This window comes from Agelaius tricolor, unplaced genomic scaffold, assembly GCF_023055355.1.
Source record: "Agelaius tricolor isolate 1412-34295 unplaced genomic scaffold, bAgeTri1.0.p SCAF_46, whole genome shotgun sequence".
Taxonomy (NCBI): Eukaryota; Metazoa; Chordata; class Aves; order Passeriformes; family Icteridae; genus Agelaius; species Agelaius tricolor.
The window spans coordinates 2,305,944-2,327,684 of NW_027269306.1; the positions used below are offsets into that span (position 1 = coordinate 2,305,944).

Here is a 21,741-nt window from a genome sequence, read left to right on the forward strand (position 1 = left end):
CCCAGCGCCGTGCGGGGCGCTCAGCGCGGTGGGCACCCCGGCCTCGGGGGCAGCGTAGGGAAAGGAGCGGAGCAGGGACGGGCAGCAGTCTCTTAAGAGCCCATTTTGTGCTATTAGGGAGCGGTGGCAGCTTCTCGGCGGGACAGGGGATGACAGTGCATGACGGCCGAGCAGCCCATTATCCCGCTCCCATTGAGGCGCCCTTTCACTCACATGCAAACTCCTTGGCAGAGTCGTTTGTCTCCTCATTGTACTTTATTTAAGAATGCAATGGTTGTCAGGGCTCTTATTCAATTTCAAGATACTTTATTGATGAGCTTTGACTTTTAGCACTTTTCACATGTCAAGAGAAGTCAAGTGTATGCGGCTACGACTTCATTTTATGCTTTGCGCGTTCATACTCTCCACTTTCCGCGGTGGCTCTTGGAATTTCTTTTTCCTGTCTCTTCTCCTTCTTCCCTTTCTTTTCCCCGAGCCTTTTTTTTTTCTTTTCTTTTTTTATTGTTTTTCCCGATGCAGACCCCCTCTTCCCCCTCCCCCCGGCCCACTCGCCATAACCGATTGGGACACCCTGAGCTCGGACTGGTGCTCCCAGTGTAACCTTAAATGCATGCGCTGAGGGGTTGCTTTAGAGTTTACTGAGGTGTGTCTTAATAGTCCGGCATTCAACAAATGTACTTGTGGTGTGTGGTCAGAGCAGCAAAGTCATTTACTTACTTTCCCCCTCGAGTTTCTGGCAGCCAGTGAACGGGGTCCCTTGCAAAAGGAGAGGGAAGGAGGGGGGAGCCTCTTCGGATGGGCACAAAGCGGCAGCACTGCCCAGCGCCCGGCTCTGCCCTTCTCCAACTCCGCCGTGGGTTCTTTCTTTAAAAAAAAAAAAAAAAAAAAAAAAAAAAAAAAAAAATCAGCCCGGCAACCCTTAGTCAACAAATGGCACGTGGGAGAAGTTGGTGAGTGTTTGGTAAAGGACTCTTCAGGGCCTTTCACAAGAGCCCTCAATACACAAAGTAAATGGTGTATTTGCTCTGCTCTTTCCCGGCCGGGCTGAGCCTCCCTCTCCCAGCGCCGGGAGCGGGGAAGGAGCGCTGCGGCCTCGGGCAGCCCCGCGCTCCTCCGCCCGTCCCCCAGATATTTATACCTTTACGATTTCTATGGTAAAGGTATAAACAGCCCTTATCTCCCATTGTCGGACTGGAGCGAACTGTTTAAATGCAAATTGATCTCTCTCCCCCCCCCCCGTCCCTTCCCCACGGCCTCCTCCGCCATCAGCACCGCGGCCCCCTCCCCCAGCCCGACCTGAGGACGCGGCTGGGAGCGGAACAGAGCGGGAACGGAGCGGAGCGGGGCCGCTGGAGCGGAGCGGGGCTGGCGGAGCGGAACGGAGCGGGGCCGAGCGGGGCTGGCGGAACAGAGCGGGAACGGAGCGGGAGCGGGGCCGGTGGAGCGGAGCGGGGCTGGCGGAGCGGAGTGGAGTGGAACGGAGCGAGGCCGAGCGGGGCCGGCGGAGCGGAGCGGGGCCGGGCGGGACCGGGGAGCGGAGCGGGAGCGGCGCGGGCTGCGGGCGGCGGCGGCGCCGGGCCCTGCGCATTCATATTCAAACGCCTGGGCCAATTGGGCCGGGGCGGGCGGCGGCGGCCAATGGGCGGCGGGGAGGCGCTGGCGGCGCTTTGCATACGGCGATATTCGGGTGGGAGCGGGCGGGCGGCGTTTGCACGGTGCCGAGTGATTAGTGGGTTTGAACCGCCGGCCCCGGCTCCGCCGCATTTCCCGCTCGGGTCCCGGCGCAGGGAGGAAGTGTTTTGCTGGAAGATGATGACAGAGGTCAGGCTTCACTAATGGGCCAGTGAAGAGCAGTGGAGGCGAGGCAGAGACCAAGGCACACGCACATTAATACACTTGAACCATCACCAATCAGCATAGGTGTGCTCTGCCTCTCTCTCCCCACTTCACTCACACACTCTTTTATCTCTCGCTCTCCAGTCACTGACAGCCCATTTTATTGTCAATCTCTGTCTCCTTCCCAGGAATTCAAGATCACACAACCAGCAGCTTCAGTGGAGAAAAACTATTTTGCTGGCAACTCTTTTTAAAGCACCATCATTTCAAATCAGTGCGCTCTTAAACTATTGACAGGAGCTTTGACAACAAGACAGGATGCCTCATAAAGGTGAGTCTGTTCATTTATTCTCCCAACTTCTCCCTCCTCGCATTTTAATATTTAGGCAGGGCTCTCTCTCTCACCCCTCCTCTCTCTCTCTCTCTCTCGCTCTCTCTCTCTCTCATATTCCCATTTGCATTCCGGAGAGCTTCCCAGGGAACTTTCCAGCCCAGGAGCTCACAAACTTTCTGCCTTTCACATAAGCCCGTGTCCTCTGGAAAAGCTAAAGCATCTGACTCGGGAAACCAATGCCAACACCAGCAGCAGTAATTCATTCCCACGCAGCGTTTGCTGCTCGGGGAAACCAGCAGTGCCGGTGTCTGCGGTGCCGCTGCTGCCGGTGCCCGGCTCGCCGGGAGCCGGGCTGGGCTCCGGCCCCACGCCACGCAGCGTGGGAGGGAGAGAGAGAGAGGGAGAGACAGGGAGAGGAGGGAGGGAAGCGGCGCCTCGCTGCCCCCGGGGCGGCCCCGTCCCCGACTTCTGCTTTGTGTTCTGCGCCCTGGGTGAGGGACGGCTCGCTCCTGACGGTAGAGAAAAACAGAGAGGGAGAGCGGCCGGGAGAGTTGTGTGGGGAGGAAGAAAAAAAAAAAAATTAAAAAAAGGACCCATATCCTAGGCCAAGCCAGCTCCTAGGCGCGGTACAGGCGGGGAGCTGAGCGGAGCTGAAGGGCTGTCAGCTTTAATCAGCCACCCGGGGATCTTCCCAACTTGTCCCCAGTGCCGGCAACTTTCCCAGCCCCGGCGCGGGAGCAGCGCCGGGGGCGCGGAGCGGCCCGCACCGAGCACGGCGGGGCCCGCCGGGCGCCCCGTCCCTGCTCCCGCTTTGGGGGATTTCTTCCTGCTCCCTTTTTAAATCCAAATGCTTTAATTTATTATTATTTTTTAAATTAAAAGAAAAACCTTAACATCTTTTATTTCTACAAAACCCCCTTTGATCCAATCCCTCACTACAGCAAAGCTTTTTATTATTTTTTTTTAATTTTTAAGAAGTTATAAACTCCTCGCCATGCAAGAAAAAAAAATAATTGCTCCAGCAAAGCGCAACAATAAACTTGATTCCATTTTCCCTCGCAAGTGCAATTGCAAAAAAAAAAAAAAAAAAAAAAATCTGAGTTTGAATTTAACCTTGTAAAGCTTTGCACGGAGGGGTTACATGGGCACGCAGAGCTGGAAGAATTTCTGAAAAGTTTAATAACAAACTTTCTCGAATGATTCAATGTGCCTGGCAGAGGTTGTTTTGGAAAATGACAACAACGTACTAGAGAAGAAAAGTGAGTGCATCTTCCCCATCTTAGGGGCGTAAAATAATAAAAGTGGCCCTTGACAATAAATATTTATAGCTGCTGACCTTCACCAGCAACTCACTGCAAACCGATTCGTTTTTACCTTTTTCGCGTTTGCCCCGGGAAGGCGAAACTTTGCCCTTAACGCCTAAACACGGTTTCACCGGGAGAGGGGGGAAAAAATTGCTCTCTGCCATGAGATTATGTGAAGATTTCGAGATTAAACCCCGAGTTGCGGATTAGGCCCGGCCTATTAGGACACGGCAAATTGCATCCCGGCTCTCGGAGGGCTCCGGGGCTCCATGGGGCACGGCAGGAGGAGCCGATTCCTGGCTGGCCGTGCCAGGCCTGCCCGGGGCCGCTGGCTGGAGGCGGTGGCGAGCTGAGCTGAGCACACTCGCAGCTCCTCGCCCCTCTTACCTTGCTGCAGACCTCGCTTACCCTCGCCCTCTATTGTAAACCGCTTTCGGCTGTGTTTGGGTTTGTTTTGTTTCGCGGCTTTTTATTTTTTTTCCCCCGCTCTCTTTCTGCCCCCCAGCTCCCCCCGGTTCTTTTCTTTTAAACCCTCTCGGTGTCATTGGCGAGGTGCGTGCGGGCAGGGCTGAGCGCTGGAAGTTTTGCCGGTGCCTTTTGGGATGGCTCCTCTCGCCCCGTAGGCCCCGCGTTTATGATTTGTGCGTGAAATACGGGAGGAAATTGTGCGTGGAGCGGTGGGTTTGCCGTTCGGTGTGTGCCCATGCAGACGTGTTCGGTGTGTTAAAGGGATGGCTCCACGTTCAGCTCGGCTGAAGGAGATATCACCGCGTCTCCTTTGGAGTACGGCGTAGCTTGCTCTGCTGCTAATCAGGTAGCTCTCCAAAGAGCAGTAAATATTTACCAGCTAAAGTCTTCACGCTGCGAGAAAGTACTTGTTTGATGTTTATTTTTATGGATTTGAGATTACTAAAAGCTACTTAATAAATTATACCGTGGCTAGTCCTGAATGGGGAAACGTGCCTTTTTGATTTCTCCATCATATGCAGGAAGAGTAAAATTAATATTCATTATAGGCGCAAAAGAAAGAGAATGAGTATTTTTAGGCGAAAAAAAAGGGAGAGAAAATGAAGGCTGCGACTATTTCATTATTTTACCTCCTTTTTTTTTAGCAACCCCCTTGAATGGGCTCTTTATTGTAATTGTCCCTCCCCAATTGAGCACCCCACTGAGCTGTTGTATCTTTTTACAACCCCTAACAACTCGCACCAGTAACACAATTACCGCCAGATATTTATAACGAGAAATTACTTTTCCATTTTCACCCGCGACGATTTCAAATAAATACACGGGGACGCATAAATAAATAAATAAGTGGGCCGGGGGTTGGCGGGGGGGTGTGGGAGAGGGAAGGAGGGAGGGAAGGAAGGAAGGAAGGTGGCGAGAGGAGGAGAGAGGGAGTCGTGGAAGGAAGGAGGGAGGGAGGGAGGGAGCGGGGGGGTGGGGGGAAAGGCGCTGGGGACTGTCCAGGCGCTGGGTCAAGGCAGGCACTAATGAAGGGAGAAGGGGCTTGTTTCTCTGCTCTTTGTAAGTTGGAGGGTTGTTGGTCCGTTGAGTTGGGAAGCTGCGCGGCCGGTTAAGGAGCCTGGGTTTCTGCACTCGGGGTTTGGGTAGAGGAGCAGAATGGAGGCCATTGTTCGCTTTCTGTAGGCTTTGTTTAACAGTTCTCACCCCCTCCTGTTCTTACTTTTTAAGGCAGTGAGGCGAGGTAGACAGCGTGTGTCACAGTACAGTGAAAAAGGGGAAGATCTAAAGACCAAAAAAGAAGTTAATCACAAGACGGGGAGTTTGGGGGAGAAAAAGTTGCGAGCGCTGCGCGGAAAGGGGGAGAGAAAAAAAAAAAAAAACAAACCACAAAACAAAACCAAACCAAAACAAAAAAAAAAGCCACCACCACCAAAAAACTCCAAAAAACCAAAACAAAACAACCAAACTCGAGGAAATACCCGGAGGTAAAAATGGAGCCCCGCTCCCAGCACTCAGGGAGGTTCCCCTCGCCGTGCCCCCCCCGCCGCCGGTGCCCGCGCAGCCCCCGCGCAGCGCCCGCGCAGCGCCGCCCGCCCCGGGCCGCGTCCGCCGCCCCGCGCACCTTCCCGGCGCCGCTGCACCCTTCTTAATGTACTTCTTCTGCTTTGTCCTAGAGGGAAGACTTTAACTAGTGACACGCAGATGTGCGAGTCCCTAAATTGTATGAGAGGACAGTCCACCCCGCTTTCAGGCAAGTTTAAAAACATGACTTCGGACTCTCTTTGTGATTGTTGTCGCTCCACTTAAAACACCACCTCAGCGAAGAGCACTAACGACGAGGCAATACGCCACCTGCATGCAATTAAAACGAGAAACCACTTGGCGGGCTGCTTTTCTTAATATTTTTTTCCCTTGCGGGTTAGGGATACATATGAACTTTTTTTTTTTTTTTTTTTTTTTTGCCTTGAGGTATTAAAGCCCCCAAATCCTTAAACGAACCGGGGTGGGGGGAGGAAGATGCCTAAGGATAACAAAGTTATCCGGTGAGATATTAGCCTCTGTGCAGCTCAACCCGTGTGCATTGCCTCCCCTGATTAACGCCTATTTTGTCACTGATAGACTGCTATAGGCGACCCCCGTGGGATACTGCTCTCTCAGCCCAACATGCAGAACAGTAAGTGACTCCGGGCAGCGGAGAGGGCGGAGGGCTCCGGCCGGGCCGGGCCGGGTTGGGAGGCGGCTCCGCGGGCAGCGGGGCCCTGCGCGGCCGCCCCGTCGGGGCGCGGGTACCCCCGAGGGCAGCGGGGACGGGCCCGGCAGCGCTGTCACGGCTCCGGGGCCGCTGCGCCAGGCCCAGCACCTGCCTGCATCCCTACCTTCGCTGCCCTGGGAGCTGGGCAGGAAAAAGCCACTCCGTGTTAGGTGCGGCTCCTCGCCACCTTTGGGTTTGTGCGCTTCCCGGTGTCTCTGTGGCTTGTTAATTATGGTTTTTTTGGGGAGGGGTGCTTTTTTGTGTTGTTGTTGTGTTGTTGGGGTTTCTGTTGTTGTTTAAGTCCTCGTGGGTAGGCCCGTGTGCCTCTCGGAGGGGACAGTGCTGGCACAGGGCGGAGATCGCGGGCACCGAGCCGGGTGTGGCGGCCGGGAGAAGCGGCCGCGCTTGGCGCCCCGGAGGAAGGGGCTGCGCGGGGGTCGGAGGGGCTGGCGGGGCCCGGAGCAGGCCTCGTCTCCTCGGGACGCGGATCATCCCCGGGATGGGCTCCGCACCCCGCGGGCCCTCTGGTTCTGCGCGCGTAGCGGCGGCGCGGGGCGCAGGTCGAGCTGCGCGGCCCTTGCGCGGAGCGCGGCCCCCACCGCGGGCTCCTCTGGAACCTGCCAGGGGCCTCGCGGCTCCGGGACCCCTCTATCATCCCACCCTGAAACCCATTAATAAGTTGTGCATCCGGAAAAGCAGAGGTTTTAGGGATTTCTCAGACATCCCTTGCGCGAAGCGCTTTTTTTTTTTTTTTTCTTTCCTCCTTTTTTTTTTTTTTTTTTTTTTTTTTTAAATTTGGTTTGTTTTGATGTTACTTCGTGGGGGTTTTGTCCTTATTTATCTGCCGGGGCTGCTGCGTGAGTGTGCGTGCCATGTAATTTCATTTATCTCGAGCAAAAACTGAGCCTGGGCAGCCCGGGGAGGGTTTTACCTGCGCCTCGCAAGGACGGCGGCGGCTGCCCTTGGCCGTGGCGTGCCGAGGGTTTATGGTAATGGGGGATGCCTTCACTCGGCCGTTTGGGATCGCCACTGCAAAACGCAGAAAAGATATCATTCGGGTGAAGCCTTTATTTTGTTTAAAGGTCGCGGCGGGCTCTTCAGGCTTTGTGTTAATAACTCCTGGGTGTATATGGTGCAGAGCATCCAAATTGACACCATATGTTTTCCTATTAGATGACTAGCAATAGAATACAAGGCGCATAATCATTGCCACTGGGCGAGATCTACACCGCTCTCCAGGGAAATTATATAATGATTAAGGCTTAACCTTTTAAGTGAAACTTTGATTTTGCTTTCCCCGCTGCCATTTTTTTATGTCGGCGAGGGTCTCCCCCTCACGAATTCCCGGCGACCGGGGGCTGAGGAGCAGGGAGGGGGGGGAGCAGCCGCGGGACTGCGCCCCCGGGCGCGCATCCCGCCCCGGGCCGGCGGGGAGGGAGGGAAGGAGGGATGGATGGATGGATGGATGGATGGATGGATGGATGGATGGATGGATGGATGGATGGATGCGGGGCTCCTCTCCCCGCGCTGGGAAGCGCAGGTCGCAGCTCCGGCCGCGCTGCTGGGCCGGGGCGGCAAATTCCCCAGCCCCGATGTCACTTCGAATCCATTGCGCGGGGAGCGCGCCCCCTCGGTGTGTCCGCGCAGAGCCCCCGGCTACCGCGAACCGCAGCCTCCCTCGGAGGGAGAGCGAGTAGAGTTCAATCTAGTCTGAGTGATATCCAAATGCGGACAGAAAGGGTCGTTTTATCATGCTACTATTTGTCGTGACGATGCAATTTTCAAAAGCAGAGTACTGTCATAAAGTGACACGCCTGCCACAAGTGCTCCAACTGATCTTTTCAATTAGCCTTCCATGCATGATCCGGGGCGACTTCCGCCTATTTCCAGAAATTAAGCTCAAACTTGACGTGCAGCTAGTTTTATTTTAAAGACAAATGTCAGAGAGGCTCATCATATTTTCCCCCTCTTCTATATTTGGAGCTTATTTATTGCTAAGAAGCCTGGGCTCTTGGAGTCAATTTATCAGGAGGCTCCAAAGAGAGGAGAGCGGAGAGCGCGTAGAGCTGAGCTTCTCCAGGGAGACCCTCAAAGCCTGGAGCTTCAGGTTGGGCACTGGCGAGGCAGCCTCTCGCTTTGCTTTTGGCGAAGCGAGCTGCGGCTGTGCGGATGCAGGCAGGATCGCTTGGGCTTGGGCTTTGGGCTTTAATTTTATTTTTTTTTTTCCGGCGGGGTGGAGGATAAAAAAAAAAAAAAAAAAAAGGAAAGAAAGAAAAAAGGCAAAGCAAAGGAGCAACCCAAGGCGATCCGGCCAGGAATATTTCTGGGCTTTTGGGTTGGGTTTCGGGGTTTGTGGCTGCGGCGGGTTTCGCAGACGGGCAGCGCGCCGTGGACGCGTTTTCGGAGGCGCGGTGGCTCCCGGGGAGCAGAGGGCGAGGATGGCGGCGGGGCCGGACCTGGCCGGGCAGCGGAGGGGAGGGATGAGCTCGGTGCCTCGGCGGGGGCTGCGCGGCTCGGGCAGAGGGAGCGGAGGGTGCTATGGTGGGCGCTGTGCTTCCCGCAGGTCACAGCGGCGTGAACCAGCTCGGCGGGGTGTTCGTCAACGGGAGGCCGCTGCCCGACTCCACGCGGCAGAAGATCGTGGAACTCGCTCACAGCGGCGCCCGGCCCTGCGACATCTCCCGGATCCTGCAGGTGAAGGCGGCGGCGCCCCCCGTCCTCCCACCGCTCCGTCCGCTCCGCTCCAGCGCCGCTGTGTCACCGCCGGGCGCTCATGCGACCCCCCCACACCCACCCACCACCACCACCCGCCTTCCAGCCTAATAAAACGATCCATCCGCTCGGTTCTTGCTGCAAATAGACCTTCCGATGCGTGTATATATATAGATATATATATGCCTTTTCAAATATCGAAATTTTTTCGCTTTTCGTTCCCCCTTATTTCCATCCGGTGATAACCTGCACTGTCGTTACAGTTAGTTCGCTGTAATAAACTGAATTATACGGCTCGGCATAATTTCAGTTTCCTCTCCTTCCCTCCGTACCCCCCGTATTTACTTATGATTTTGTGATATCTGTATGCATTTGGCGTGGCTTACTCGTTTTGGTTTTTGTGTTTTGTTTTTTTTTTTTTTTTTTAATTTTTACCTTTTTTTTTTTCTTCCAAAAAGCAAAACAATGCCTAAAAACAAAAAAAAAAAAAAAAAAAAAAAAAGCGAAAAAAAAAAAGAGAGAGAGAGAGAGAGAGAGAGAGATAAAAGAACCCTCCTCAAAGCCACGCCGTTTTAGCCCGGAATCTGTCCTTACGGACATTCCCGCAATTTGGCTCAGTTCAGGGGTATTTTGTAAATGTAGGTCTTGAAAACCCTTCACTCACCCCTTCCCCCTCAAGTCCTTTGGCTAAGAGCAGTGAGAAGGATGGAGACTAGTCTGGTTTACCTATTGTTCGCATTTAAGGCATATTTTAACCTTGATACTAAGAGAATTACGTTTTGACCAGATGATTTTTTTTTCTTCCAAATGTTTTTAAAGTATCACTTTTGTAGAGGGTAGGGCCACGAATGTAGTTTTTTTTTTTTTTTTAAGAAAAAAAAAAAAGACTCTCTAAGTAAGTTCTCATACCATTTAAGGTATATTTTTGTGTTATAGACCCATGCAGATGCAAAAGTCCAAGTGCTGGACAATCAAAACGTAAGCTTGTCATTGTTTAATGCATACTTAAACAATTTTATTTTTGTCTTGAAATTATTAATAATGTGATTTTCTGTCCGCTTCCCTATCCAGGTGTCGAATGGATGTGTGAGTAAAATTTTGGGCAGGTATTACGAAACTGGCTCCATCAGACCCAGGGCAATCGGAGGTAGTAAACCGAGAGTAGCGACTCCAGAAGTTGTAAGCAAAATAGCGCAGTATAAACGAGAGTGCCCCTCCATCTTTGCGTGGGAGATTCGAGACAGATTACTATCAGAGGGGGTCTGTACCAACGATAATATACCCAGTGTAAGTTCATGAAAAAAACCTTCCTGTGTGCCGTGTACAATGCTGGGTAGCCGTAGCGAGCCTCTGCTTCCTTTGTTTTGGTATCAGAAAAGAGGATAGCAGGTTCACATCATTTGCATGTGGCAGGGTCAGACGCATTTTTTCATACAGAATCTGACAAATGCCTTTAAGGAGGGGAAAAAAAAATAAAAAAAACCAATATGCGGGTCACCCCTGTGCCTGGCGCCTCAGGACTGCAAGCATCAGTCGGAGCCATCACTCTGGTTTTGCAGGGTTGGGTTTGGGGCGCTTTTTTTTCCCTTTGCTTTTTTTTTTCTTTTTTTTTTTTTTTTTTTCCTTCTTCCCCCCCTCCCCCGTGGTTTGTTTGTTTGTTTGCACCACCACCACCAGCAGTGAGCGAGTCGGGGCGGCAGGGACGGCTCAGGGAAGCCCTGACTTGCGCCCAGGTCGAGCCGCCCGCTGCGCGGGGGGACGCGGGGGTTGCGCGGGTGCCTGGCGGGGAGCGCGCTACCGCACTACCATTGCCTTTCCTGTCCTTTGCCTTCCAGGTGTCGTCGATAAACAGAGTCCTACGCAACCTGGCTAGCGAAAAGCAACAGATGGGTGCCGACGGGATGTACGACAAGCTAAGGATGCTGAACGGGCAGACGGGGACCTGGGGCACCCGGCCCGGCTGGTATCCCGGCACCTCGGTACCCGGGCAGCCCACTCAAGGTAAGGCACAGCGCGGCGGCCGCTCCCAGCCCGGGCCGGCCCGGATCGGCTCGGTTCGGCCTCGTCCGGTGGAAATGGGTCCGCCTTGCCCCTTTCCCGGCCGCGGGGGGCTGCGGGCAGGCGGGTGCGGGGCGGTGGGCGTCCATCGGTGGGCAGGGGGAGCCCGGCAGCATCCGCTGCCAAAGCCGCGGTGCCGGCAGCCTGGCGGGATGCGGGGCTGAGCCTGAACCTCGCCCATCGCCCGGTAATTGGGGCTGCCGCTCCCTGCCCGGGCCGCCTCCCCGCGCCGGGGTCTCTCCCCAAAGCCGGGGCCATCGGGAACTATCTCCGTAGGGCTGATTGTAATTCCTCCTCAATGGACCCGAAACAACTTTGTAAATATAGGAAACTGTTTATCCTGAAGATTAATAGGTATTTGTTGTAGGAATGACAAGGGGATAATATGAAGGATAATGGGATGTTACGTTACATACTTGAGATGGTTAATGGCTTCTTTTTGAATGCGGGCTCTGTTGAGGCTCGGCTCTCCCTGGCTCTGGTCATTCCTTTAGAAGAGGTGTCTATATACAACAACCTGCTTTTTGTTTTCACCCCGCAAGGAAAAAAAAATCGGTAACAGTGTGCGGAATATCTGGTACAAAGGATGTTTCTGTCACACGCAAGAATTTGTTATGGGAACAATTCTGTCGCTATGTAATTGCTCATTAGAGATCGTTTTGTTTCTCATTAAGGCGACATGAATAAGCGTCTAGTTGAAGGAGACAGCTGTAGAAATGTTCCACAGGAGACCTCTGGACACGATATGGCACCGCTTGCCAATTAGACATGTCAGTTTTAAGAGAAGAAAACAGTCTATGAAGGACACTAGAAAGATAGAGCGGAGCCCTCGCTTCCCCCCACCCCCGCTTCGGTGTTTTTTTGTTGTTCGGTTGTGGGGTTTTCTTTTGGCATTTTGTTGTGTGCCTCGGGAACCGGGGCCGCCCTGGCCTCGCCCTTACCTGGGGCGGCCCCTGCCCTGCCCGGGCTCTCCCGGTGCCCTTTTCTCGCTGCCCGCAGCCGCGATGCGGAGCGCGGAGCGGGGCAGCGCACCCACCGCGGCTCCCGGCCGCCGAGCGATTTGGCGTTTTTATTTATTTATTTTCCCTTAGGAAAGGCGTTAAAAGGAGAAATGTCGGGCTCCCCGCCGCAGAGCGCTGCTCGCAGGCGCAGCCCTTGCGCGGGTGCGGAGCGGGCACAGCTGGGCCCGGCGGCTCCTGGCCGCGGCCGCGCTGCGGCAGAGCCCGCTGTACCCGGGGTGGGACCTGCGGGGACCGGCGGCTCTTTGGGGGGACCCTTCCCGTGGCCTGGGGACCGGCACAGTTTCTGCAGGGGATGCGCGGCCGGAGGGCCCCGGGAGCCCTGTCCGAAACCCGCAAATGAGGCGGTGCGGGGCGGGCAGGGCTCGGGCCGCGCGTGTGCGTGGGCAGCAGAGGCGAGGGGGAGGCAGGCAGGCACTTAAAACATCCGCATGGCAAAATTAAAATTAATAAAATGGATTTCCTCTGGAATATTCATGCTCCCTCTAATGTTTTTCCCTAGCAGGGGTATGTTACTGGATTTTAAGAGTCCATTACTCAAAAAGCATAAGGCGAGGTTAGGTCTCAGAGGGGTACAAATATGGTCTCAATCTGATAAACGCCATGCAGCAGTGAATAAAATAATGGATACATGAGGGCTGACAGAACAAAAAGAGACATCTCTATCCGGGAGAAATTCTCCAGTGATTTAGTGGTTTTAGGGATCACCGAGACACTGTTTCTTATCTTTTTTTCTCCCCTCCCTCTCTTATAAGACTAAAGCCTTCTATAGGATTTAGACACTTTCTCTTTCAACAGATGCTACAATGTTTTGATCCCGGCTCTATAGCTGAGAGGTGCTGCAATTGGTTTGCTATCTTTTTTTGCTTGTTTTCCGCCTCACTGATTAAGACACTAAGAAACTAAGGAATGATTTTATTTCCCAGCGTCTTTTTTTTTTTTTTTTTTCCAGGAAACAAATCCTATACCCAGCGTCAGATGGTCTGGCTATAGGATAATAGGGACGGACATTCACTTGCTTTCTTACGGATTAGGTCTGGAAGGTGGAACAGCCCTATTGAGATAGCTTCTTTTAGGGGCTTTAAAAAAAAACCAAACAACCAAAACTCAAAGAAAAAAAAAAAAAAAAAAAAAAAAAAGAAGGGGTGTGTGTCTAAAAAGAAGATATCTTAATTGTCCGGGACGGGGTTGGAAATGACCATAAGCGAGTTTAGCTAAAATGTTAGGTTGGCCGAAAGATTTTGGGGGGACAGGGTTGGAAATGATCATAAGCTGGTTTAGGTGAAGCCTTAGGTTGGCCGAAAGATTTTTGGGGGAACAGGGCTGGAAATGACCATAAACTGGTTTAGGTGAGACTTTAGGTTGGCCGAAAGATTTTTGGGGGGACAGGGTTGGAAATGACCATAAGCTGGTTTAGGTGAGACTTTAGGTTGGCTGAAAGACTTTGGGGAGACGGGGAGCGCACTGAGACGGGGTGGCGGAAAAGTACGGCCTCAAAACTTTGGGGCGGGGGCGCCCAGTTCGGGAGCGGCCCGGTGGGCTCCCCCTGTGCCCCTCCCGGCTCGGGGGCCGCGTCCATCCCCCCGGGCGCCCCCCCGGCCCCCGGGCGCTGCGGGCGCGGCCCGAGCGGACAGTGATGGATGAGGGCGGTGGCGGAGGTGAGCGCGGCCCCTCCGCGGGCGGGCGCGGCCCCCGGCGCTGCCACCCGCGCTTGGCAGGGCGCTGCCCCGCCGCGGCGGCCGTCCCCGGGCCCGGGGCTTTGTGTGCCCTGAAAAGCGGCTCCCCCCGCCCCCCCGCTATTCACCCGCCGCCGGCCGCCTCAATGGGGCTGCGGCCGCCCATATGGTGACCACGGCCGCTGAATCCCTGTGTTTAAATGGAGGAGAAAGTTCGGGTTTTAAAACATTTCAAAGTGGTTGAAAGGGTCCCACCAGATCCTGTCACAATTCCCCCCGAGCTTTGAAGACCGGGGCCATTGTTCGCCGATTATAAATGATATTACTTTAAAGTTGATTTCCCACAATATTTAAAGGATGTCGCGGGAGTGTCGCTATTTATTTTTGGCGTAACTTTTCAAGGGAATTAGCATAAGTAGCCCATGCGTCCCTCACCCCGGCTCCCTCTTTATGCGACATCAAAACGCTTCGAAAAATATGCTTTGAAAGGAGAGGGAGAGCTCATTTAGGACAAGGACTTCTCTGCCTCGCCGGCAGCCTCCGTCCCTCCGGCCCCGGCGGCCGGGGGTGCCCGCCGAGCCCCCCAAGAGCAGCCGGCCCCGGGCCGCCGCCGCCCCTGCCCGAGAGCCGAGCACAATGAAACTTTCCCCTGTTTAATGACAGAAATTACATTAAAAGTGGTGGAAATGCCCTGATTAAAAATGTACCACTTAAATGATATGCCAAGCGCTCAGCTGCAGAACAGCGTATTTAGCTAGTTAGTGAACTCGCTACTATTTCTTTTAAAATTACATGTTAAAATTTTAAAAGAAATCTTACTTTTCTCTGGTGCAACACATTACAAAGAATGGACAGTCCTTTTATCTAAATATAAAATTCCATTTTCAGCAATTATAGCCTGTTCTTGGTGATGATATAATTACAGCTGTGCTCAGTAATAGGTGTCAAGGCAATGCACACTCATACAATAGTTGAATAAAACTGCAGAACAATGCAGGCACTTCTAAATTCACAACCTTTAAAATGAAATTGACTGTGCAGAATTCAAATAAAAACTGGATAAATATTTTTTTTAAAAGATTACAAGCTTGGTTTGGTTTCTTAATAGCATTTTCTGCAAACCTATCAACATCTAATTGATTAGATAGGAATTACTGATTATAGATAATCTGAAATACTGAACATCACTATTTTAAATATAGCAATAGGTAAATAAATGCAGCAGACAGAGGAGACCGCCATGGCACTCCAGCAGGGATTCATGGAAAGAATCACTTTCAGGGGAAAGTATTTTTATGCAGGTTTTATTCCAGAGGGAAAACAAAATGAAATTAAGACCAGGTGATGGTAATTCCTCATCTCCGATGTTTACGTAAGGATGGGAACAGAAATGTTTCCGTGTTACCTGTGCCATTAGCGCTGCGTTGCTTTGATACCCGAGACATTTTCAAGGGAGGGTGTCAGCAAACATGGCTGAACTCGTTTCCAGTTGCATTATTTCTCTGATAGGGATCTTCAAACAAGGGTACCTGCATTTCACTTTCCGACTCTCTCGGTTCCACAGATGGCTGTCCGCAACAGGAGGGAGGAGGGGAAAACACTAACTCCATCAGCTCTAATGGAGAAGACTCAGACGAGGCCCAAATGAGACTCCAGCTGAAAAGGAAGCTGCAGAGAAATAGGACATCCTTTACCCAAGAGCAAATCGAAGCCCTTGAGAAAGGTGAGTGACATTTTCCTATGGCTGAAGCAGGAGAGAAAACAAAATGTGCCCCGACTACATTACCAGCCGAATGCAAGCACGGCATTCCTGTGCCTTATATATATGTATATATGTGAACTCTGCGGCTCCCTCCATGCTCTTTTATTCACAGAGCTCCAAATATTCATTGCTGGCCGTGGTGTGCCCTGCAAAGCTGTTAAAATGGTTTTCAAAGGCGAGGTGTTCAGGGCACGCATCACACCGATGCTGCACCCCGGGCTTCTCTTGGGGGTTAACCCTCCTCCCATCCACAGTGCTGCCTTGCTGGGGAGGCGAGGGCAGGCAGGGGGCTGGCAGAGTCCTCCATGCCTGCCCCCACCTCAGCCCCCATCCCCAGTGCCCGGGGCTGGGAGCAGGTGCCCTTTTCCCTGGCCGGCCTGGGCGCACCTCGCCCCTGACCCGCCGCGGAGCTTTGTCCTGGTTTGCGCTGTTATCCAGCGACGTGCCATTTCGCTTCTTGGTGACAGGGTCAGAGCTGCCTTGGGGACCCCCTCGGTGGAGGCAGAAGCCCTGGCTGCTTCTTGAGAGATGCAGCACTGCACCCAAGCCTGCCCATCCCCATGGCAATGCTCCCCAGCAGGCAAGGCATCCTCCTTGCTAACACACAGGCAGAAAGCTCAGCTTTGCCCTTACAGTGATGCTTCTTAGGAGCATTCAGAGCACAGGCAGCCCAGGAACAGCTCTGGTTTTACAGTCAGCCACATCAACTCTGCAGCTAATGCAAGAACATTTCCTTCTGCAGAATTTGAGAGGACCCACTATCCTGATGTGTTTGCAAGAGAGAGACTAGCTGCTAAAATAGACCTGCCTGAAGCAAGGATACAGGTACTGATTTGCTCTGCAATTGTGACTATTATTATTTTTACTATTACTACTCTGATTTTGTCACTCCTGGCTTCTCAAAGCATGGGGCAACCCATAATTATGATCAGGTATTTGCCCATACCCCTCTTTCAGGAATATAGCAGCAGCTGGCTTTGCTTTCACCCGCTGCGTGGGGGAGGCCCCGTGCCTCTAGTCCTTGTAAGGTCACTCACATCTCTCAAATGCTGTATTTCCAGGTGTGGTTTTCCAACAGAAGGGCCAAGTGGAGAAGGGAAGAGAAGCTAAGGAACCAGCGAAGACAAGCCAGCAACACTCCCAGCCACATTCCCATCAGTAGTAGTTTCAGCACAAGCGTTTACCAGCCGATCCCACAACCAACCACCCCCGGTAATGCCCCCAACCCGCTCACCTCCATCCATCCATCCATCCATCCATCCTCTGGGCCAAATGAGACTCTGAGGCTGTGCTGCCAGTTGTAATTGTGGTTAAACTAATGTGTCCATCTATCTGTCTATTCTATTATAGTTTCCTCTTTCACATCAGGTTCCATGTTGGGCAGGACGGACACGGCGCTCACGAACACGTACAGCGCACTGCCGCCCATGCCCAGCTTCACCATGGCCAACAACCTGCCTATGCAAGTAAGTCCAGTGCCACGCCAGGGCATGGCATTCCCTGGGCACTCAGCAGCCCCTGGGCTGAGTGGGAGTGTGGGTGAGGACCCTTCCTCCATGCCACGAGGGATTACAGACCCAAACCGTGCTGCAGGGAAGCCTGCACCCAACCACTCCCTTGGCATCTTTTCAGATGCCCTATTTGGGGGAATCAGAAGGGAAAGGGCACTGAAAGATGTGGTGCTCAACAAGCACTTTTCTCAGCTTTCCAAAGACAAAAGTCCTCAGATTTGCAAGGCAACAAATCTGGGATTAAAAAAATGCTGTTTGGGAAAAACAATATGTGGTTAACCTCTGGAACTCGCTGATGCCATATTGTGGAAATTGCTGCCTGGATAAGCTGCTGGAGGGATCCGACCTTCTGGATGTAGGTAACGTGTCAGAGGCACATTAGGAACACCTGAGAGAGGGAAGGATGTGATTAGCATCAGTGGTTATGCCAGCTAAGCCAGAATTGCAAGAGCTGTCAATCCTCATGCCTGAAAGCATTAGCTGATCACCAGCTGGGTTAGGAAGAAATCTATTCCTTTGGGGTCTGTTTCTATAGACCTTTCAGATGCAAAATTCCTCCTTTTTTAATGGTGGGGTTGGCCTAGGAAGGTGCTGGCCAATTACGGGAGTTTTGCAGCTTTGTCTGAGGCGCACAGCATTGACCACTGCTAGAGACAGGCGAGCAGATTAGAGAGCCTGACTCCTTCGCTGCAGCAATTACGATGTTACTAATTGCTGAACCAAAATTAACCAAATAAAGTTAGAGTCTTGCAAGTCTGTGGAAAGAAGCGGCGCTGGCTGGGTCGCTGCTCCGTGACGTGCGAGGCCGGTGGCGCCGTCCGCGGCAGCGGGGCTGGGAGCAGACGACAAAAGATCAAAAGGCTGATCCAGGAGGGGACCCTTGGGAAAGCAGGAGGCCCCTGGTTCACCAGTGGGCACCTGGGCAGGGACACAGCACGTGTGAGGCTGGCTGGAAGATGCTGCCTGCGTGGTCGGCGTGGCAGGGCAGCCAGGAGGGCTCGGAGGGGTCCCTCTGCGGGTGCATGGAGTGTGGGGTGTTCTCCCAGAGCAAGGGGGGCTCTCAGTGAGTGCTGCTGGTGCGTGGCAGGGATGTGCAGACATGAAACATGTGCAGATGTGTTGGGTCTGCTGTGCTTTGGGTGGGAATTACTCATCCTGCTTCCCGTTCCCTCGCTGCCTCGCTGGATCAGGGCTGGTTCCCGCTCACCTGGCAGCCTGGAGCAGGAGGAGGCTCTGCTTGGTCCCTCTCCAGCACTGTGCCATCCCTCAGCCCCTGCCCCTGCTGCTGTCCCCCCTGGCACATTGGTTTTAGGGGTTGGAGTTGAGGTAAATGGAGATGTCTGTTCTGGGATGGTGCTGGCACAGGTTTGGGGTGGCTGAGGCTCTGATGGGGATCAATGCACACCTATGTACGGGCTTAGGGGATTCCCCTGCACAGCCTTGGTCCCCCCAGCCCTACACGTGGTCTGTGTGTATGTGCCCCATGCTGGCAGATGCAGGACCAGCCTCTGTGCCTCAGTGGAGTGGCTTTAGTTACAGCAGCAAGTGTGAGGTAACTAAAATGTTAATTACATTTTATTTACAGCACCAAGTGTGCAGTAACTAGAATATTAGTTGTGTTTTCGTTACAGCACCAAGTGTGAGGTAACTAAAATGTTAGTTACATTTTATTTACACACCAAGTGCGAGGTAACGAAAATATTAGTTACGTTTTAGTAACAGCACCAAGTAGGAGGTAAGATGCTGGCCCTGTCTCTGGCTGCAAGTGGTAGGAGATATTTTCCAAAAGGAAGATGGGTATAAAGGAGGGCAGCACTCAGGCTTAGGGATGTAACACCTCCATCAGCATCTGGATGTAGGGATCTGCTCGCCAAGCACGTCTGAAAAAGCACCAGTAACTGTCCATATTGGTTTTTAGCCCAAAAGCCTCCATGAAGGGCTTGCTTTGTTTGTCTCCTAAATAGGTCTTTACACTGGGGTGCCTGAATTTGAAACTTGAAGCTGATTTTTTGCTGTCTGAGGGCTGGCACGTCCATGCCCAAGGGTGTGATGCTGTCTTTAGCTGCAGGGCCACTAACCACGTTGTGCTTTGCCCCCACAGCCCCCGGTCCCCAGCCAGACCTCCTCCTACTCCTGCATGCTGCCCACCAGTCCATCGGTGAATGGACGGAGCTATGATACATACACCCCTCCTCACATGCAGACACACATGAACAGCCAGCCCATGGGCACCTCTGGCACCACTTCCACAGGTGAGTGACCTCCCTGCTCCCCAGCCTCCCTGCCAGCCTGCCTTGCCTGCTCCAGCCATCAGTATTCACCTGTGCTGGCTGGGAGAACTCTCTCCCCATCGCTAGGGGAGGTCTCTCTGCTGGCATTCACTGCTGCCATACCAGGCAGAAGATGAAAATGGATAACCTTGCAAACTAGAGCAAAAAAATTCCAATTTTTAAGCTGCTTCTTGGAGGGCTAGATGGAAAGAAAGCTGATTAACAGAGGTGATGTGGAAATAGCAGGACAGAGGCAAGCTCTTTAGTAAGCCCCCCTCCCCATCCCTCAAAATCTTCCCTGTATAATTAAATTCTAAATCAGCATTTATTTCAGCATTAAATTGCAGCAGAGGTATCCACAGTGGTGAGGTTAAGTGTATGTGAAACTGTTTGCAGTACTGGGCACGTTTTTACCATGTCTGTGTCAGACGTTATTTATTGCTAAAGGTTTGAAGTTATCAAAGAGGCAGGGAACCTGTAGAAATATTAGCCCATGCATAAAAAAAGGCAAATCAGGGTAAAAAAGGGCAAGTGTCAGCAGAAACAGAAGCAATCCAGGCACTTTTCAAAAGAATAGAACTGTTCTGTGTATTTTGGGCTCAATTCTCAACTGATACAAATGAGCCGAGGCTCTGGCATTTATCTCAAAGTGTGAAAGTTTATTTATAACAACAATCAGTGAGATGTGCATAATTTCTAAAGTATATACACCCCCAACCCCTGGTTCCACAGGCTGGTAGATGGTGGGATTTGATGTTTGCTGCAATAATTTGATGTTTGCTGGAATACAAGCTCAAATCTGTGAAACCGTAAAGCAAAAATCGTGCTATGTATAGACAAAACTAAAATATCCATTTTCCCTCTCAATTTTCAGGTCTCATTTCCCCTGGAGTGTCAGTTCCAGTTCAAGTTCCTGGCAGTGAACCTGATATGTCTCAATACTGGCCAAGATTACAGTAAAACATGTGTTAATTCCGTAAATGACTATATGGACCACAGTTGGATGTTCAGCAGTATTTTATAAAGGAAGAATGGCTCTCAGAGTACTTCTGTACTGCAACTGTGCCCTATGCTGTAACACATGGAAAAGACTTTCACATGGACCTTTGTACACTGAAGGCATTATATCAGTTGGAACAAATCTTCATTTTGGTATCCAAACTTTTATTCATTTTGGTGTATTATTTGTAAATGGGCATTTGTATGTTATAATGAAAAAAAAAAAAAGAACAATGTAGACTGGATGGATGTTTGATCTGTGTTGGTCATGAAGTTGTTTAAAAAAAAAAAAAAGAAAAGAAAAAAAAAAAAGAAGCCATGATCAACAAGCTTTGCCACGAATTTAAGAGTTTTATCAAGATATATCGAATACTTCTACCAATCTGTTCATAGATTATGGATTGACGTTCCAAGTTTGTATCATTCCATTGCATATAACTAAACCTGGAACAACACGCACTAGATTTATGTAAGAAAAAATATCTGTTGGTATTTCCAAAGGTTGTTAACGGCTGAAGCTATGTGCAAACAGGGGTTAAGAGAGAGCTGCCATGAAGAAAAGAGTTTGATAGATAAAAGGTAGATTGTGTCTTCGATATAATCCGATTTGTTTTATGTCGAAATGTAAGTATTTGTCTTCCCTAGAAATCTCCCAGAATGATTTCTATAATAAAGTTAATTTCATTTATATTTGACAAGAATATTCTATAGATGTTTTATACACATTTTCATGCATCATACGTTTCTTTTTTGGTCGGCAAGAGTTAATTGTTCTTAGATATAGTTGTACTACTGTTCACAGTCCAATCATCTTTGTGCATCTAGAATTCATTCCTAATCAATTAAAAGTGCTTGCAAGAGTTTTAAACTTAAGTGTTTTGAAGTTGTTCACAACTACATATCAAGATTAACCATTGTTGATTGTAAAAACCATGCCAAAGCCTTTGTATTTCCTTTATTATACTATTTTCTTTTTAACCTTATAGTGTGGTGTTGCAAATTTTGTTACTGTGCTAGGTTAATCTCGTTAAGTTTTATTTTGATTTTTTTTTCAGTTTTCAGTAAGGAGGGGCTCTTAAGGAACACTTTTATAGAGTTTCAGCCCTTCCACCAGCCTGTAATTTGGGCTAACAAAAACAAGACAACCATGAGTTTAATTTTGATTTTATTTTCAGTAAGGAGAGGTTCTTAAGGAACACTTTTACAGACTTTCAGCCCTTCCACCAGCCTGTAACTTGGGCTAACAAAAAGAAGATAGGTTCACATATCTAACTGAGAGCAGGAGGAGGTTGTTTATTTAGCTGGGGTTTCTGGGGATGCTCTAAATGAACTCCAGAATCCAGCAGAATTTCCAGAGGGGATTTGCACCGTGCCAGGCCTGTGTCTGTCTGTCCCTGTTGTACCTAAAGGACGCACGGACACACGTACACCCAGATATACACCCCCCACTTCTAAAAATTGTTTTTGTTAGGATGCTTGAAAAGGGGAAAAAAACAACCCAGCTGCGTTTTTAACAGGCTCTTTGGGAGAGTGAATGCCAT

General features: G+C 51.3%; 1 protein-coding gene and 1 long non-coding RNA gene across 11 annotated transcripts; one reads left to right on the forward strand and one right to left on the reverse strand.

Moving 5' to 3' along the window:
- Positions 1–284: 284 nt before the first annotated feature.
- On the reverse strand, positions 285–1,564 carry LOC139604189 (uncharacterized). The gene is made up of 2 exons (XR_011683909.1): positions 1,297–1,564; positions 285–864 (listed from the first exon to the last, which is right to left on the reverse strand). It is a non-coding gene; the product is annotated as an uncharacterized lncRNA (long non-coding RNA).
- Positions 1,565–2,150: 586 nt separating this feature from the next.
- On the forward strand, positions 2,151–20,382 carry PAX6 (paired box 6). Of its 10 annotated transcripts, none has more exons than XM_071455262.1 (13): positions 2,151–2,167; positions 5,616–5,692; positions 6,061–6,115; positions 8,757–8,887; positions 9,842–9,883; positions 9,977–10,192; positions 10,741–10,906; positions 15,223–15,381; positions 16,163–16,245; positions 16,482–16,632; positions 16,771–16,886; positions 19,033–19,183; positions 20,076–20,382. In XM_071455262.1, exons 3-13 carry the CDS (start codon positions 6,106–6,108, stop codon positions 20,159–20,161), a joined length of 1,311 nt encoding a protein of 436 aa, XP_071311363.1. In that variant the 5' UTR covers positions 2,151–2,167; positions 5,616–5,692; positions 6,061–6,105; the 3' UTR covers positions 20,162–20,382. The 10 variants fall into 10 exon arrangements, with proteins under 10 accessions (XP_071311363.1, XP_071311364.1, XP_071311368.1 ...); XM_071455263.1 differs by having other exon boundaries at positions 16,789–16,886; XM_071455267.1 differs by having other exon boundaries at positions 9,977–9,991.
- Positions 20,383–21,741: the final 1,359 nt, after the last annotated feature.

Bases quoted from the DNA above. Each gene is read 5' to 3' on its own strand.
- PAX6 (XM_071455262.1), top strand. The intron at 8,888-9,841 runs GTGAAGGCGGCG...TTTGTGTTATAG, and splicing joins ACATCTCCCGGATCCTGCAG to ACCCATGCAGATGCAAAAGT. The intron at 19,184-20,075 runs GTGAGTGACCTC...CTCAATTTTCAG, and splicing joins CTCTGGCACCACTTCCACAG to GTCTCATTTCCCCTGGAGTG.